Source organism: Kogia breviceps, chromosome 1 (assembly GCF_026419965.1).
Source record: "Kogia breviceps isolate mKogBre1 chromosome 1, mKogBre1 haplotype 1, whole genome shotgun sequence".
In the NCBI taxonomy this organism is placed as follows: domain Eukaryota; kingdom Metazoa; phylum Chordata; class Mammalia; order Artiodactyla; family Physeteridae; genus Kogia; species Kogia breviceps.
In genome coordinates, this window is record NC_081310.1 from 136,246,897 (window position 1) to 136,263,085 (window position 16,189).

Consider the following 16,189-nt stretch of genomic DNA (forward strand, 5'->3'; position numbering starts at 1 on the left):
GGGGCCCTGACTCTCTTTTTTATGGTTCAGGCTAGACTTTTGTTCACCTGACCTAAAACTTTTCTGCTTATATAGATCACGGAAGAATTTAATAAGCTTCCTTTCTATTTCACTTCTAGGGACACCACAGTCAACTAGTCAATGCCATATGACTGCCCAAGTCAAGACTATTCTGATTGCTGCTTGGACTCTGCTGTCTGTTTTGGTAACCATGCCTGTCTTGCCTTTGGTAGTAGAGTACCATCCATTGGTACACCCTGCCAAAGCAAGATCCAATTACTCCCACTGTATTTAGGTTTCCCAATTCAGTGACTGCAGTTTCCACTGTAAGATATGGCCTACAGAGAAGAGTGATCACAGAGCTCTGTAAGGATGTTGGGGCTCTCCTCACAAATTTATTTCTCATAGTCTCGGTGAAAGGTATGTCTTCTGGACCCTTGCAGAATAGGTGAGTAGGTCTTAAATGACAAATCCATAACATTCCAATCTCCCTAATCCTCTGAATCTTTTCCTTTACATTAAACCAAGGCAGATACAGCATTTGCAAGTCACTCACTATGGGCTACCTTTTGGTTCATGTTTCAACTAACGAACCAAGCATCCTGAGCTGCAACATGAAATTCAAAACCTCTGCTTAGTGAGTACATATCAATAAATTTGGCCTTATCCAACTTATCCATCCAGTTCCATACATGTTCCCCAGATTTCTATCTGTATTTATTAGAAAACTCAAGTAGTTCTTTTGAAGTGTAGTGTACCTCATCATGGGCCAAAATTCATACCTCACCTTTACGGGGCCTGCTGGGACCTGAGTCTATTTATAGTTTAGAAGCATAGAAGGATGGTAAGGGTGGATCCTGAGGAGAATTAGCATTGTCTTACATGGCAACTACCTTAGGGGAAGTCATTACAGTTTCTTCAGACAAAGCAGACTTAATCCCCTCGTATGGGCTGGGGATGCTACTCACACTGAGGGTAGAGAAGCCTCTTCCAAAGGAAAAGAAGACTCACTAGAACTTAGATGTTCAATGTCCCCAGCTTTATTAGAGTCTTCCCACATGTCTCCATTCCAACCTTCAGGATCCCATTCCTTCCAATCAGTGTTTTGACTTTAAAAATAGAGTCACTACTATGTGGCTGGGAGTTCAACTTGCATTGTAATTCAGCCAGTCAAAGAATGGGATTCTGGGTTTGATTTTCAGTAACCTCAGGCTATAGGAGATAAGAGTCTCCTTCAGGACATACACAGAAGCTTTCAGGTCAGTTAGGCACAGATTTTCTCAGGAATTTGAATTCCTGGACTCATCTTTTCTTTCCCCACTTTGTTCAGCAAATTAGAAGCAACCAGCCAATCTCATTATATTTGTTAGTTTGCCAGAAATGTCTGAAAGTATCATATACACAGTTACCCAGCTCCTTGCTTCTTATAAGTGGTTGATTAAGAATATCCAATGGTGGGACTTTCCTGGTGGCACAGCAGTTAAGAATCCACCTGCCGGGCTTCAGTGGCACAGTGGTTGAGAGTCCGCCTGCTGATGCAGGGGACATGGGTTTGTGCCCCGGTCCAAGCCATGGAGCGGCTGGGCCCATAAGCCATGGGCGCTGGGCCTGTGCATCCGTAGCCTGTGCTCCGCAAAGGGAGAGGCCGCGACAGTGGGAGGCCCACGTACCGCAAAAAAAAAAAAAAAAAAAAAAAAGAATCCACCTGCCAATGCAGGAGACACGGGTTCGAGCCCTGGTCCAGGAAGATCCCACATGCCATGGAGCAACTAAGCCCGTGCACCACAACTACTAAGCCTGTGCTCTAGAGCCTGTGAGCCAAAACTACCGAGCCTGCGTGCCACAACTACTGAAGGCCGTGAGCCTACAGCCCGTGCTTCGCAACAAGAGAAGCCACCGCAATGAGAAGCCCGCACATCAAAGTGAAGAGTAGCCCCCACTTGCTGCAACTAGAAAAAGCCTGTGTGCAGCAATAAAGACCCAATGCAGCCAAAACTAAATTAATAAATTAATTATTTTAAAAATTTTTTAAAAAGAATATCCAATGGTGATATTTTGCATATTTCTATTGCTAGATCACACTATGGACTACAAGTGCTTTCTTTACTACTGGAAATAGAGTCATTAGCATCTTTAAATCTGATTAGCTTAGAAAATCGATTCTAGAAACTCCAGAACTAACTCAAAACATCCATCCTTAAAATTCTGTTCCCCTAGAACCACTCTTGATATTAAAAATCTGTATTAGTCAGGGTTCTCCAGAGAAACCAAATTAACAGGATATATTTGTGTGTGTGTGTACGTGGGTATGTGTCTGTGTCTCTGTCTGTCTGTCTGTAGAGAGAAAGAGAAAGATTTATTATAAGGAATTGGCTCACGTGATTATGGAGACTGACAAGTCCCCAAATCTGCAATCATCAAGCTGCAGACCCAGGAGAGCTAATGATGTAGTTCCACTCCAAGTCCAAAGGCCTGAGAACCAGGAGGTTCAACGGTGTAGTTCTAGTCTAAATGTTAGCATGCTCAAGACCTAGAAAGAGCTGATGTTTCAGTTCCAGACTAAAGGCAGGAAAGAACCGATGTTCAAGACTGAAGGTAGTCAGGCAGGAGTTTCCTCCTACTCCAAGGGGTCAATCTTTTCGTTCTATTCAAGCCTTCAACTGGGCCCCACTCAAAAGTGACTGGCTAAGGCTCACCCACGTTAGAAAGGGCAATCTGCTTTACTCATTCTACCAGTTCAAATTCTAATCTCATTCAGAAACACCGTCACAGATACACCCAGAAAATGTTTGACCAAATGTCTGGGTACTCCATAGACCAGTCAAGCTGATATATAAAATTAAGCATCACTATTACTAATTAGATTTTAATCCCAATAAGTAATATATGCATCTTATTTATATGAGAAATTCTTATCGACTGAAATAGATTCAGAATTATAAAGACTAATGTTATCTATTAACATTAGTTCTGATTCATCACATACCCTTCTTTAAGTATAAAATAAGATTTTTCTCAAAAAAGAACAAAAAAAGAAAAAAACATGAAAAATAAAAATACAAAAAAAAAAAGAAAAAAGAAAAAAACAAAAAAAGATTTTTCTCATTCTATATACAATAAATCACTATGGACTCTTATTTAAGGTATAGAACCTCATCTCAGGGATATTTTAAGGTACTTTAAATATAGAAAAATATTTTTATTTACATTTTTTCATACCAGTATATATTTTGAGTGATTATCTAAAAAGATATTTTACAAGTTACCTTAATAATAGAGCAAAAATCATAGTTTGTTTAACATAGTTGATTTATGAAAAAACATTTCCTTTAAAGAAATGAAATCTCAGGGAAGTAGATTTTCCATAAAGTGACTTCAGATACATAGTTTACTTCATGTTGTGACATCACAGTCAATGTTATTACACATAGAGTCAATTATTGAAATGCTTTCATGTTTTGCTATTTAATTTGATTAAATTAAAGCCAAGTGACTAGTTTTGACATTATTTTTATTTCTTAATTTCCTCCTTTCCTTTTGTACATCATGACTATCATATTAACTGTTCTTGCTTCCATCAGAAATGAAGAAAATATAAATGCTATGGTATGCTTTTATTAACTAAAATTGTTTAATGAGCCATTTTGTAGGCGCCTGTAAAATCCAATTGTGATGAATTTATAAAGGATACATCAAAAAAGGACTCAACACATTATTTACAATAGCCAAGGTATGGAAGCAACCTAAGTGTCCATCAACAGGTATATGGAGGGATTCCCTGGTGGCGCAGTGGTTAAGAATCCACCTGCCAATGCAGGAGACACGAGTTCAAGCCCTGGTCCGGGAAGATTCCACATGCCGTGGAGCAACTAAGCTCATGCACAGTAACTACTGAGCCTGCACTCTAGAGCCTGTGGGCCACAACTACTGAAGCCCACGCACCTAGAGCCCATGCTCCCAATAAGAGAAGCCACTGCAATGAGAAGCCCGTGCACCGCAACCAAGAGTAGCCCCCACTCACTGCAAGCAGAGAAAAGCCCACATGCAGCAACGAAGACCCAACACAGCCAAAAACAAAATAAATAAAATAAATAAATTTATAAAAATAGATATATGGATAAAGAAGATGTGGTATATATATATATATATACACACACATATATATCACACATACACACACACAGTGGACTACTACTCAGCCATTAATAAGACTGAGAATTTTTAAAATTGAAGTATAGTTGATTTACAATGTTTCAGATGTACAGCAAAACAATATATATATATATTCTTTTTCAGACTCTCTTCCATTATAGGTTACTGCAAGATATTAAATATAGTTCCCTGTGCTACAGTAGGTCCTTGTTGTTTATCTATTTTGTGTACAGTAGTGTGTATCTGTTAATCCCTAGTTTACCCCTCCCCACTTTTCCCTGGTAACCTTAAGTTTGTTTTCCATGTCTGAAAAAAGAATGAAATTTTGCCATTTGCAGCAACATGGATGGACTTGGAGGGCATTATGCTAAGTGAAATAAGTCAGACAAAGAAAGACAAATACTGTATGGTATATGTAGAATCTAAAACTATAACACAAAGTTAATAAAACAAAAAGCAACAGACTCACAGATATAGAGAACAAACTAGTGGCTACCACTGGGGAGAGGGAAGGAGGCAGAGGCAATATATGGGTAGGGGGGAAAAAAAGGGTTATATTATGGGATTACATGAAATTATCTGGGTGAAACTTTTGAAAATTGTAAGGCACTGTACAATTTTAAAAATCTTTCATTCAATAAAAGAAATTTTTTAAAAGGGCTCAAAATTAATGTACTTAAAATAAATAGAGAAGAATACCTTTAAGCTCAGCAGATATTCACAAACAGCGTAACAAATGCCAATACCTTCTTCTGTATTAGTACCTCTGCCAAGTTCATCAATTAATATGAGTGATTTGTCATTAGCATTATGTAGAATATATGCTATCTGAAAATATAATTTCAGTATTACTCATTGTGACCAAACAGCTGTCACTATTATAGGAAAAAATGAGGAAAAATCCAGTCTCATAATTAGTTCATTTGAAATATATTTTTACAGAGAAATCCTGCTGAGCAGAAACTAACACATTGCTTTTCTTTCTAAAAATCTCATTACTAGTAATTCCAATAGAATAAATGTATTAACAGAATACATTTTTGGAGTGCACATAAATAGTCATATGTGTATGAGACAATAGGGTAAATAAACATTATCTAAAATATTGATGTTTCAGATACAGTGAAATAAACCAATGAATTAAATATTTAAATAAAGCACAAAGATGGTCATTTTCTTCTCTACAAATGATTAATCAATTGTTGTCATAAAATGCTCGGAACTATCTCTCAAATTTATTTTAACATCTCTATAGCCAGTAACAATGAAAAGAAAAATTTAGGGAAAAGCATCCAAGTCCATTGATTCCCAATTAAAGAAACTTAAACCCATGCCCAATAAAGACGTATGTCATGACACAATAGTATCCTTCATGGCCATTTTACCTTTCCATAGGACTAAGCTTCTTGAGAGCTAGGACCACTTAAAAATACACCTCAAGCACCCAGTTTATTGCTATATTCTCCCATAGATAGTCAACACATACTAAATAATTATATAAATATCATATACTGTGGACAAATAACTTTATTCTCCCGCTATCTATAGAAAAAAAGTTATCTGTATAGTGATCCAATAACTCCTACCTACTAAAGATAGCCCAAGAGCTATACTGAATTCCTTTAGCCCTTCAAGCTTACTTGACATTTGCTCAGATCAAAAATAGGTGATGATACGTACTTTGTTAGAGGAAGTGAAAATTCTACAAGAGCACAGAAGAGGATGATTTTTAAAAGCCTTTTAACACAGTGATTTTTTATTTTAAAATCAAGCCTAACAGGAACAATAGAATGTTCCTGAATAGGTCATTGTTTTCTGAACTCTTTTATATATTCCACACAAAAACATGAATGCGCATTTTTATCATTCAATAATACTAGCTTTTTCTTTAAAGCTGTATTTTTCATTAAAACATTTGCTTCCATTTCCACATAAGACAGAAATTAGGAAGCTGTCTTTGACTGCCCTCTGGCTCTTGTAGAGGAGTATAAACACATCTGCATGCTTTAGGATAAGAATACTTTCTTATGTTATAATTGACCATTAATAGGAGAATTCAACATGCTTTTAACAGAAGAAAAGTTGAGCTTGGGTACCTCTTTCATTTCCTTCATAAATGTTGATGAATTTGTTTCAATATCATCATCAGTACTTATTCTTGTAAAAATCTGTTCAGCAATTCTAAAGGAAGCATATTCTGCTGGAACATATGATCCTATAAAATATAAGGTCAAAGTAAACTGAGATGCTTTTATAAAACATAAGTACTACTAACATTTTGCACTTTCCACCAACTCAGATTATTTACTAGCCTGTCTAAGAATTAATGTGGTGGAAAGATCACCGGGTATGGAACTAGAAGATGTGGCCCCAGCTCTGTCATTTACTGTACAACCTTGGACAGCACTTAATTCTCCCAGCTTCATCTTCCTCACATAAAAAATGGAAATACTTACCCTACCTATTGTACAAAGTTATTTGGAAGTTGAAAATAGATAATATATATTCAAGTACATTAGAAAGATTTGTTATAAACTTGATAAAAATTTTAAATAATATATTTAGATGATAAAGAATACTCAAAATATGAAAATCTGAAGGAAATGGTTATGAAGCTCAAGTTGATAAAATCATTATAGAAAGATATATTAGGAAATATCTGTTATTAGAAGAGTACAGAAATACATACAATTAGAATGAATGCAAACACTTAATTTTTTTAATAAGGTAAATTTTCATCCACAAGACTGTTTCTGTCTGAGAAATTTTCAGGCTAACTAATCTAAAATATTCATATTTTGAAAACAAATCAATCTGATTAATGTACCTAACTCTATACAAAATGGGATACAAAAGGCATTCTAAAACCATAAGAAGATAAAAATATACAAACAGTTGAATGGGAAAAGTATCAAGCATACAGAACTCTGTACAGATAAAATGGTGAAATAATGGGAGTGAAGAAATAAAGCCAGATTAGTCCAGGATTTAAAATAAAGGCAAAGGTGAAGAACAGGATCTACCTCTGAATAATAAGGACTAGCAGGAAGAGAAAGCAAAAGTCAGGATAATACTAATAAAAATAAAAGTAATGATAATAACAGTAGCAATTATAATGATCACACCTCAGAAAGCAGATATCTTAAATACAACTTTCTCATAGGATTGCCAAAAGGATTAAATGGGAAAATAAATGTGAAAGTACCAAGTATAGAATATAGTGTATATGGTATATGTTATTATTTTCCCTTCTCTCTTATTTCTACCAAAAAGACTCTCAACTTATCGTATCAACTTATCGTATACTGGCTGGTATTTTGCTTCTAATCTGGCTCTCCTCTAACCGTACATTAACCAGAGTGAGCTATCTAAAACTCAAATCCAATTATGCCATTCTCCTGCTTAAATTTCAATAGCTCCCTATAGATTTCTGGATAAAGTTCTATCTCCTCCATTAAGTACCTAAGGCCCTTCACAATCTGACTCCTGCCCATCTCTCCAGCTTTAAGCCTGCCACTTCTCACAGCCACTCTGTTCTACAAAGCAAAAGAACCACTAAGCCTCTGGATTCCTTGTGGTTCTTTGGGAACATCATAGTGTTTTTTGCTTCTGTGCTTTGGAACATTCTCTTACCTCTATCTGGAAAGTCTCCTTCTTTCTCATACCCTTCCCTTAAGTCCACAGCATTTTTATTTTTTTGCTGCGGTATGCGGACCTCTCACTGCTGTGGCCTCTCCCGTTGCGGAGCACAAGCTCCGGACGCGCAGGCCCAGTGGGCCACGGCTCACTGGCCCAGCCGCTCCACGGCACGTGGGATCCTCCCGGACCGGGGCACGAACCCGTGTCCCCTGCATCGGCAGGCGGACTTTCAACCACTGCGCCACCAGGGAAGCCCCACAACATTTTATATATATTATCTCGCTTAATCTTTACAACAGTTCTTAGATGTAGGTACTATTATAATTTTTATTTACAGACAGAAAAACTAAGGAGGTTAAATAATTTGCCTAAGGTCATACAGCCAGTAACTAGACAAGCTAGTTCTAGCTCCAAAGCCTATATTCTTAACTTTGGTGCCTTTCAAGTCCTACTGTTTCCTTTATGATCAGATCACATATTATATATACTTTTAGGTATTTCAGAGGCTGAAGATGGACAGTGACAAGAGAAGTAGAGTAATAGAAATTTTCTTCAAATATTTGAGAGGCTATTCTCAGGAGATACTAGATGATTCTGAAAGGCATAGAAGATAAGAATTAGGACTAATGAGTAGAAGTTATAGGAAGTCAAATTTCAATTCAGTATAATGAATGTTCTAACAATTACAGCTATCCAACAATTAGATAGCCTGTTTTTTTAAAGGACAGAACTCCTTATAACAATTCAAACAGAAGTAAGATTATGATGTAACATATAAATCAGTATTCTTATAAGGGGAGGGAAGTTATCTAAGATGCCCTTTTAAACTATAAACTCAATAAAATATTTACTCTTTATTCATTCATTTGTTCATCTCTAATTTTCTTTCCTGGTAGTAAGGGTAAATTTGCACTGTATGATCAATATTGCTATTGTTGTATTTCTCTTACAATCCATTACACTAGACCAAGGTTTTTCAACCACATCTTGGGCTGGATAAATCTTTCTTGTGTATGTGTGTGGACTGGGGTGGGTGAAATGGAGAAGGTGGCTGTCCTGTGCATTGGAGGATATTTAGCAGCATCTCTGGATTTTATACTCCCCTCAGTTGTTACAATTAAAAATGTCTCCAGACACTGCCAAATTCTAGGTGGTGAGGGGAACCAAAATCATCCCTGGTTGAGAACCACTGCATTAGGACCAATCATCTCATCTCTGATTCACATAGTCCTCAAGGAACCCAGTTTTCAGAGATAAGCAGTGAGTATGCCTCTATGATAAGAAATATGCAACAATGTTAGGCCAGTGACAGCCATTTACATGTGTGTGTATACACACATGTGTGTAATATACCAGTTGCTGTGGCCAAGTTATTGGTACCCCTTAAATTAAGGGAAATGTTTCTGTGCCCAATGTTATAATTTTGGGAAAATCTTACATGGGTTCTTAGAAGCAGCAGTTTATCCTACTTATTTCACTTTTTCTCCCAACAACCTTTTTGAATCTCAGATAATTATATGATTCAGTTTAGCAGTAATTGATACAACACTAATAGCTATTGTAAGGAAATTCCCACTTTTGTTATATCCCACAAAATTTTCAGTACAATATAATCCAAATTGAATGGAGCTTAATAAATACCAAATAGTAAAACTTATGTTATATATATATATATATATATATATATATATATTAGACACTATTATACTTTTAGGTAAGAAATCTACTCCGAACTGTTCTTGGGTTAATTAAGCACTAGATCTAAAATACTGGGCACAGGCAGAGTCAAGATGGTGGACTAGGAGGATGCAGAATTCATGTCTCCGCACAACTAGGGCACCTACCAGGCACCACTGGGGGACCACGGACACCTAAGGGGATAGGAGGAACCCTCAGTGACCGGGTAGGACGTGGGGTGTGTGGGGAGTGAAAGGGGAGGAGAAGTGGAGGTGGGATGGGACTGGTGCCCCTGAGGGGTGGCTGGGGGAGGGGAAGGGATCCCACACCTGAAGGGGGAAATTGGGGGACCATTGGGAGGGCAGGGAATCAAAAGGAAGTGTGGCTAGGTTTCCCCTGCCCACTTGGGCCCCTGGGAGCCTGCTGAGATCCAAGGCCTGATCCTCTGCCCACCAAGGCCCCCTCCAGCCTGGCAGGTCCTGAGGGAGTGGGAGGGAGGGAGGGGAGCAAAAGTAAAGGCTGGACCTCCGAGACTGGCACCCCTGAAGGGTGGCTGGGGGAGGAGAGGAATTCCTACACCCAGTGGGACCCACCCACGGTTAAGAGTCCAGCAGGGATGGGGGAGACGCTGGGGGAGACGGTGGGGGGTGGGGCACGCAGAGGAGGAAGGGAATGCAGCCAGTGCTTTCCCTGTCCACTTAGGCACCGTGGAGCCTGTTGGGCTCCCAGGCCTAATCCTCTGCCTTCCGAGGCTACCTCCTGACATGCAGAGCCCAAGCCCCGCCCCTACACCCTCACCCAGGGCCCTAACTCTACACTCGGAGACACCCTCCAATGTACTGGACCTAAACCCCACCCACACACCCTCCTTCAGGGCTTTATCTCCAAACTCCAGAACCCCACACTCCAGAGGCCCTCCTTTTCACGTGTTATCTCTCCCCTTTGGCACAGGTCCTAAGTAGAGGCTCTGCCTCATGCTTGAATGTCACCCTACCTAGGCCCCACCACCAAGGCCTTTCCTGGCTGCATGGGTCCTGAGCCTAGGCCCTGCCCCATGCTCAAACGTCACCCCCCCCCACCCGCCTAGGTGCTGCCCTGCCCTAAACCCCGCCCCTTCCTAAGTTCCACCCCCCCCCAAACTCCACCCCCAAAGCCAAGACTTTTTTCCCCCTCTCTTTTAGATTCGGGTTCTGTTTTACCTTGTTGATTCATTGTTGCTGATTCATTTATATTTTTATTTTTCCTAATAAATATTTTATTTTTCTGATTTTCTTTTATTCTTTATACTTTGTTATTGTTCTCTCCTTTTGGCCTGTTCCCCACCACAGCCCTCCTTTTTTTTTTTCTGTTGTGGTTTTATTTTACCTTGTTGCAGTTGTTTCAATTATATTTTTATTTTTCCTAATATATTTTTTATCCTTCTAACTTTATTTTGTTTATTATTCTTTGATATTATACTGCTCCACTTTTTTCTTCCTTTTTTTTCTTTTCTTTTTTTTTTTTTTCCAGTGCCACGCAGCTTGTGGAATCTTGGTTCCCAGGCTGGAGGTCAGGCCCGAGCTCCAGTGGTAGGAGCTCTGAGTCCAAATCACTGGACTAACAGAGAACCTCAGACCCCAGGGAATATCAATTGGAGTGAGGCCTCCTGGAGGTCCTCTTCTCAGCACCAAGACCCAGCTCTATCCAACTGCCTGCAAACTCAGGTGCTAAGACGCCTCAGGCCAAAAAACCAGTAAGACAGGAATACAGCACAACCCATCAAAACAATAAAAAATGAAATGACAAAAAAGTATGTTACAGATGAAGGAGCAAAGTAAAAACCTACAAGACCAAATAAATGAAGCTGAAATATGCAAACTACCTGAAAAAGAATTCAGAGTAATGATAGTAAAGATGATCCAAACTCTTGGAAACAGAATGGAGAAAATACAAGAACATTTTAAAAGGATCTAGAAGAACTAAAGAGCAAACAAACAGTGATGAACAACACAATAACTGAAATTAAAAATACTCTAGAAGGAATCAATAGAATAACTGAGGCAGAAGTACAGATAAGTGAGCTAGAAGATAAAATGGTGGAAATAATTGCCAGGGAGCAGAATAAAGAAAAAGAATGAGAAGAATTCAGGACAGGCTCAGAGGTCTCTGGGACAACATTAAACATGGGAACATTCGAATTACAGGGCTCCCAGAAGAAGAAGACAAAAAGAAAGGGTCTGAGGAAATACCTGAAGAGATTATAGTCAAAAATTTCCATAACATGGTAAAGGAAATAGTCAATCAAGTCTAGGAAGTGCAGAGAGTCCCATACAGGATAAACCCAAAGAGAAACACACTAAGACACATATTAATCAAACTATCAAAAATTAAATATAAAGAAAAAATATTAAAAGCAGCAAGGGAAAAGCAACAAATAATATATAAGTGATTCCCCATCAGGTTAACAGCTGATCTTTCAGCAGAAACTCTGCAAGCCAGAAGGGAGTGGCAGGACGTATTTAAAGTGATGAAAGGGAAAAAACTAAAACCAAGATTTCTCTACCCAGAAAGGAGCTCATTCAGGTTTGATGGAGAAATTAAAACCTTTACAGACAAGGGATTTCCATGGTAGTGCGGTGGTTAAGAATCCACCTGCCAATGCAGGGGACATGGGTTTGAGCCCTGGCCTGGGAAGAGCCCACATGGGGTGGAGCAACTAAGCCAGTGCGCCACAACTACTGAGCCTGTGCTCTAGAGCCCGTGAGCCACAACTACTGAACCAATGTGCCACAACTACTGAAGCCCACATGCATAGAGCCTGTGCTTCACAACAAGAGAAGCCAACACAATGAGAAGCCACGCACCACAATGAAGAGTAGCCTCCACTTGCCATAACTAGAGAAAGCCTGCGTGCAGCAACGAAGATCCAACACAGACAAAATCAAATAAAGTTTTAAAAAAATCTTAAAAAAAAAACCTTTACAGATAAGCAAAAGATAAGAGAATTCAGCACCACCAAACCAGCTTTACAACAAATGGTAAAGGAACTTCTCTTGGAAGGAAACACAAGAGAAGGAAAAGACCTACAAAAACAAAGCCAAAACAATTAAGAAAATGGTAATAGGAACATACATATTGATAATTACCTTAAATGTAAATGGATTAAATGCTCCCACCAAAAGATACAGATTGGCTGAATGGATACAAAACCAAGACCTGTATATATGCTCTCTACAAGAGACCCACTTCAGATCTAGGGACACATACAGACTGAAAATGAGGGGATGGGAAAAAGATATTCCATGCAAATGGAAAACAAAAGAAAGCTGGAGTAGCAATTCTCATATCAGAAAAATAGACTATAAAATAAAGACTATTATAAGAGACAAAGAAGGACACTACATAATGATGAAGGGATCAATCCAAGAAGAAGATATAACAACTGTAAATATTTACCCACCCAACATAGGAGCACCTCGATACATAAGGCAAATACTAACAGCCATAAACAGGGAAATCAACAGTAACACAATAATAGCAGGTGACTTTAACACCCCACTTACACCAATCAACAGATCATCCAAACAGAAAATAAATAAGGAAACTCAAGCTTTAAATGACATATTAAAAAAGATGGACCTAATTGATATTTATAGGACATTCCATCCAGAAACCACAGAATACACTTTCTTCACAAGTGCTCATGGAACATTCTCCAGGATAGACCATATCTTGGGCCGTAAATCAAGCCTTCGTAAATTTAAGAAAATTGAAATCGTATCAAGTATCTTTTCCAACCACAGCGCTATGAGACTAGATATCCATTATAGGAAAAAAACTAAAAAAACCACAAACACATGGAGGCTAAGCAATATGCTACTAACCAACCAAGAGATCACTGAAGAAATCAAAGAGGAAATCAAAAAATATCTAGAAACAAATGACAATGAAAACACGATGACCCAAAACCTATGGGATGCAGAAAAAGTGGTTCTAAGAGGGAAGTTTATAGCAATACAATCTTACTTCAAGAAATAAGAAAAATCTCAAATAAACAACCTAACCTTACACCTAAAGCAATTAGAGAAAGAAGAACAAAAAAATCCCAACGTTAGCAGAAAGAAAGAAATCATAAAGATCAGATCAGAAACAAATGAAAAAGAAATGAAAGAAACAATAGCAAAGATCAATAAAACTAAAAGCTGCGGGGTTCCCTGGTGGCTCAGTGGTTGAGAGTCCGCCTGCCGATGCAGGGGACATGGGTTCATGCCCCTGTCCAGGAAGATCCCACAGGCCACAGAGCAACTAGGCCCATGAGCCATGGCCGCTGAGCCTGTGTGTCCGGAGCCTGTGCTCCTCAATGCGAGAGGCCACACAGTGAGAGGCTCGTGTACCACACATACAAGAAAATAAATAAATAAAACTAAAAGCTGGTTCTGTGAGAAGATAAACTTGATGAACCATTAGCCAGACTCATCAGGAAAAAAAGGGAGAAGACTCAAATAAACAGAATTAGAAATGAAAAAGGACAAGAAACTACTGACACTGCAGAAATACAAAGGATCATGAGAGACTACTACAAGCAACTATATGCCAATAAAATGGACAACCTGGAAAAATGGACAAATTCTTACAGAAGTATGGTTATACTTCTTCAAGACTGAACCAGGAAGAAATAGAAAACATGAACAGATTAATCACAAGCACTGAAATTGAAACTGTGATTAACAATCTTCCAACAAACTAAAGTCAAGGGCCAGATGGCTTCAAAGGCAAATTCTATCAAACATTTAGAGAAGAGCTAACACCTATCCTTCTCAAACGCTCCCAAAATATAGCAGAGGGAGGAACACTCTTAAACTCATTCTACAAAGTCACCATCACCCTGATATGAAAACCCAAAAAGGATGTCACAAAGAGAGAAAACTACAGGCCAATATCACTGAGGAACATAGATGCAAAAATCCTCAACCAAATACCAGCAAACAGAATCCAACAGCACATTAAAGGATCATACACCATGATCAAGTGGGGTTTATCCCAGGAATGCAAGGATTCTTCAATATATGCAAATCAGTCAATGTGATACACCATATTAAGAAACTGAAGTATAAAAACCATATGATAATCTCAATAGATGCAGGAAAAGCTTTTGACAACATTCAGTACCCATTTACAGTAAAAACTCTCCAGGAAGTGGGCATAGAGGGAAGCTACCTCAACATAATAAAAGCCATATATGACAAACCTACAGCCAACATCATTCTCAATGGTGAAAAACTGAAAGCATTTCCTCTAAGATCAGGAACAAGACAAGGTTGCCCACTCTCACCACTATTATTCAACATAGTTTTGGAAGTTTTAGTCACGGCAGTCAGAGAAGAGAAAAAAATGAAATGAATCCAAGTAGGATAAGAAGAAGTAAAACTGTCATTGTTTACAGGTGGCATGATACTATACAAAGAAAATCCTAAAGATGCCACCAGAAAACTACTAGAGCTAATCAATGAATTTGGTAAGTAGCAGGATACAAAATTAATGCACAGAAATCTCTTGCATTCCTATACACTAACAACAAAAAAATCAGAAAGAGAAATCAAGGAAACACCCCCATTTACCACTGCAACAAAAACATAAAATACTGAGGAGTAAACATACCTAAGGAGGCAAAAGACCTGTATGCAGAAAACTACAAAACACTGATGAAAGAAATCAAAGATGATACAAACAGATGAAAAGATATACCATGTTCTTGGATTGGAAGAATTAATATTGTGAAAGTGACTATACTACCCAAAGCATCTACAGATTCACTGCAATCCCTGTCAAACTACCAATGGCATTTTTCACAGAACTAGAACAAAACATTTGACAATTTGTATGGAAACACAAAAGACCTCGAATAGCCAAAGCAATCTTGAGAAAGAAAAACGGAACTGGAGGAATCAGGCTCCCTGACTTCAGACATACTACAAAGCTATAGTAATCAAGACAGTATGGTACTGGCACAAAAACAGAAATATGGATCAATGGAACAGGACAGAAAGCCCAGAGATAAACCCACACACATATAGTCACCTTATCTTTGACAAAGGAGGCAAGAATATACAATGTAGAAAAGACAGCCTCTTCAATAAGTGGACCTGGGAAAACTGGACAGCTACATGTAAAAGAATGAAATTAGAACACTCCCTAACACCATACACAAAAATAAACTTCAAATGGATTAAATAAAATATTTGGAAACAAAGCAACTGACAAAGAATTAACCTCTAGAATATACAAGCAACTCATGCAGCTCAATATCAAAAAAACGAACAGCCCAATCTAAAATGGGCAGAAGATCTAAAAAGACATTTCTCCAAAGAAGATATACAGATTGCTAATAAACACATGAATGGATGCTCAACATTACTAATCATTAGAGAAATGCAAATCAAAACTACAATGAGATATAATCTCACTCTGGTCATAATGTCCATCATCAAAAAATGTACAAACAATAAATGCTGAAGAGGGTGTGGAGAAAAGGGAACCCTCCTACACTGTTTGTGGGCATGTAAATTGATACAGCCACTATGGAGAACAGTATGGAGGTTCCTTAAAAAACTAAAAATAGAACTACCAAATGACCCAGCAATCCCACTACTGGGCACATACCCTGAGAAAACCATAATTCAAAAAGAGTCATGTACCACAATGTTCACTGCAGCACTATTTACAATAGCCAGGACATGGAAGC

At 38.3% G+C, this 16,189-nt stretch overlaps 1 protein-coding gene across 1 annotated transcript in view; it reads right to left on the bottom strand.

The window, feature by feature from the left end:
• MSH4 (mutS homolog 4) overlaps nt 1-16,189 on the bottom strand; it is a 100,259-nt gene that overhangs the window by 11,749 nt on the left and 72,321 nt on the right. The window contains exons 16-17 of the mRNA XM_059052704.2: nt 6,249-6,367; nt 4,852-4,980 (exon numbers count right to left, since the gene is read on the bottom strand). Of these exons, the coding sequence (XP_058908687.2) occupies nt 4,852-4,980; nt 6,249-6,367 (248 nt within the window). The remainder of the gene's footprint in view (nt 1-4,851; nt 4,981-6,248; nt 6,368-16,189) is intronic.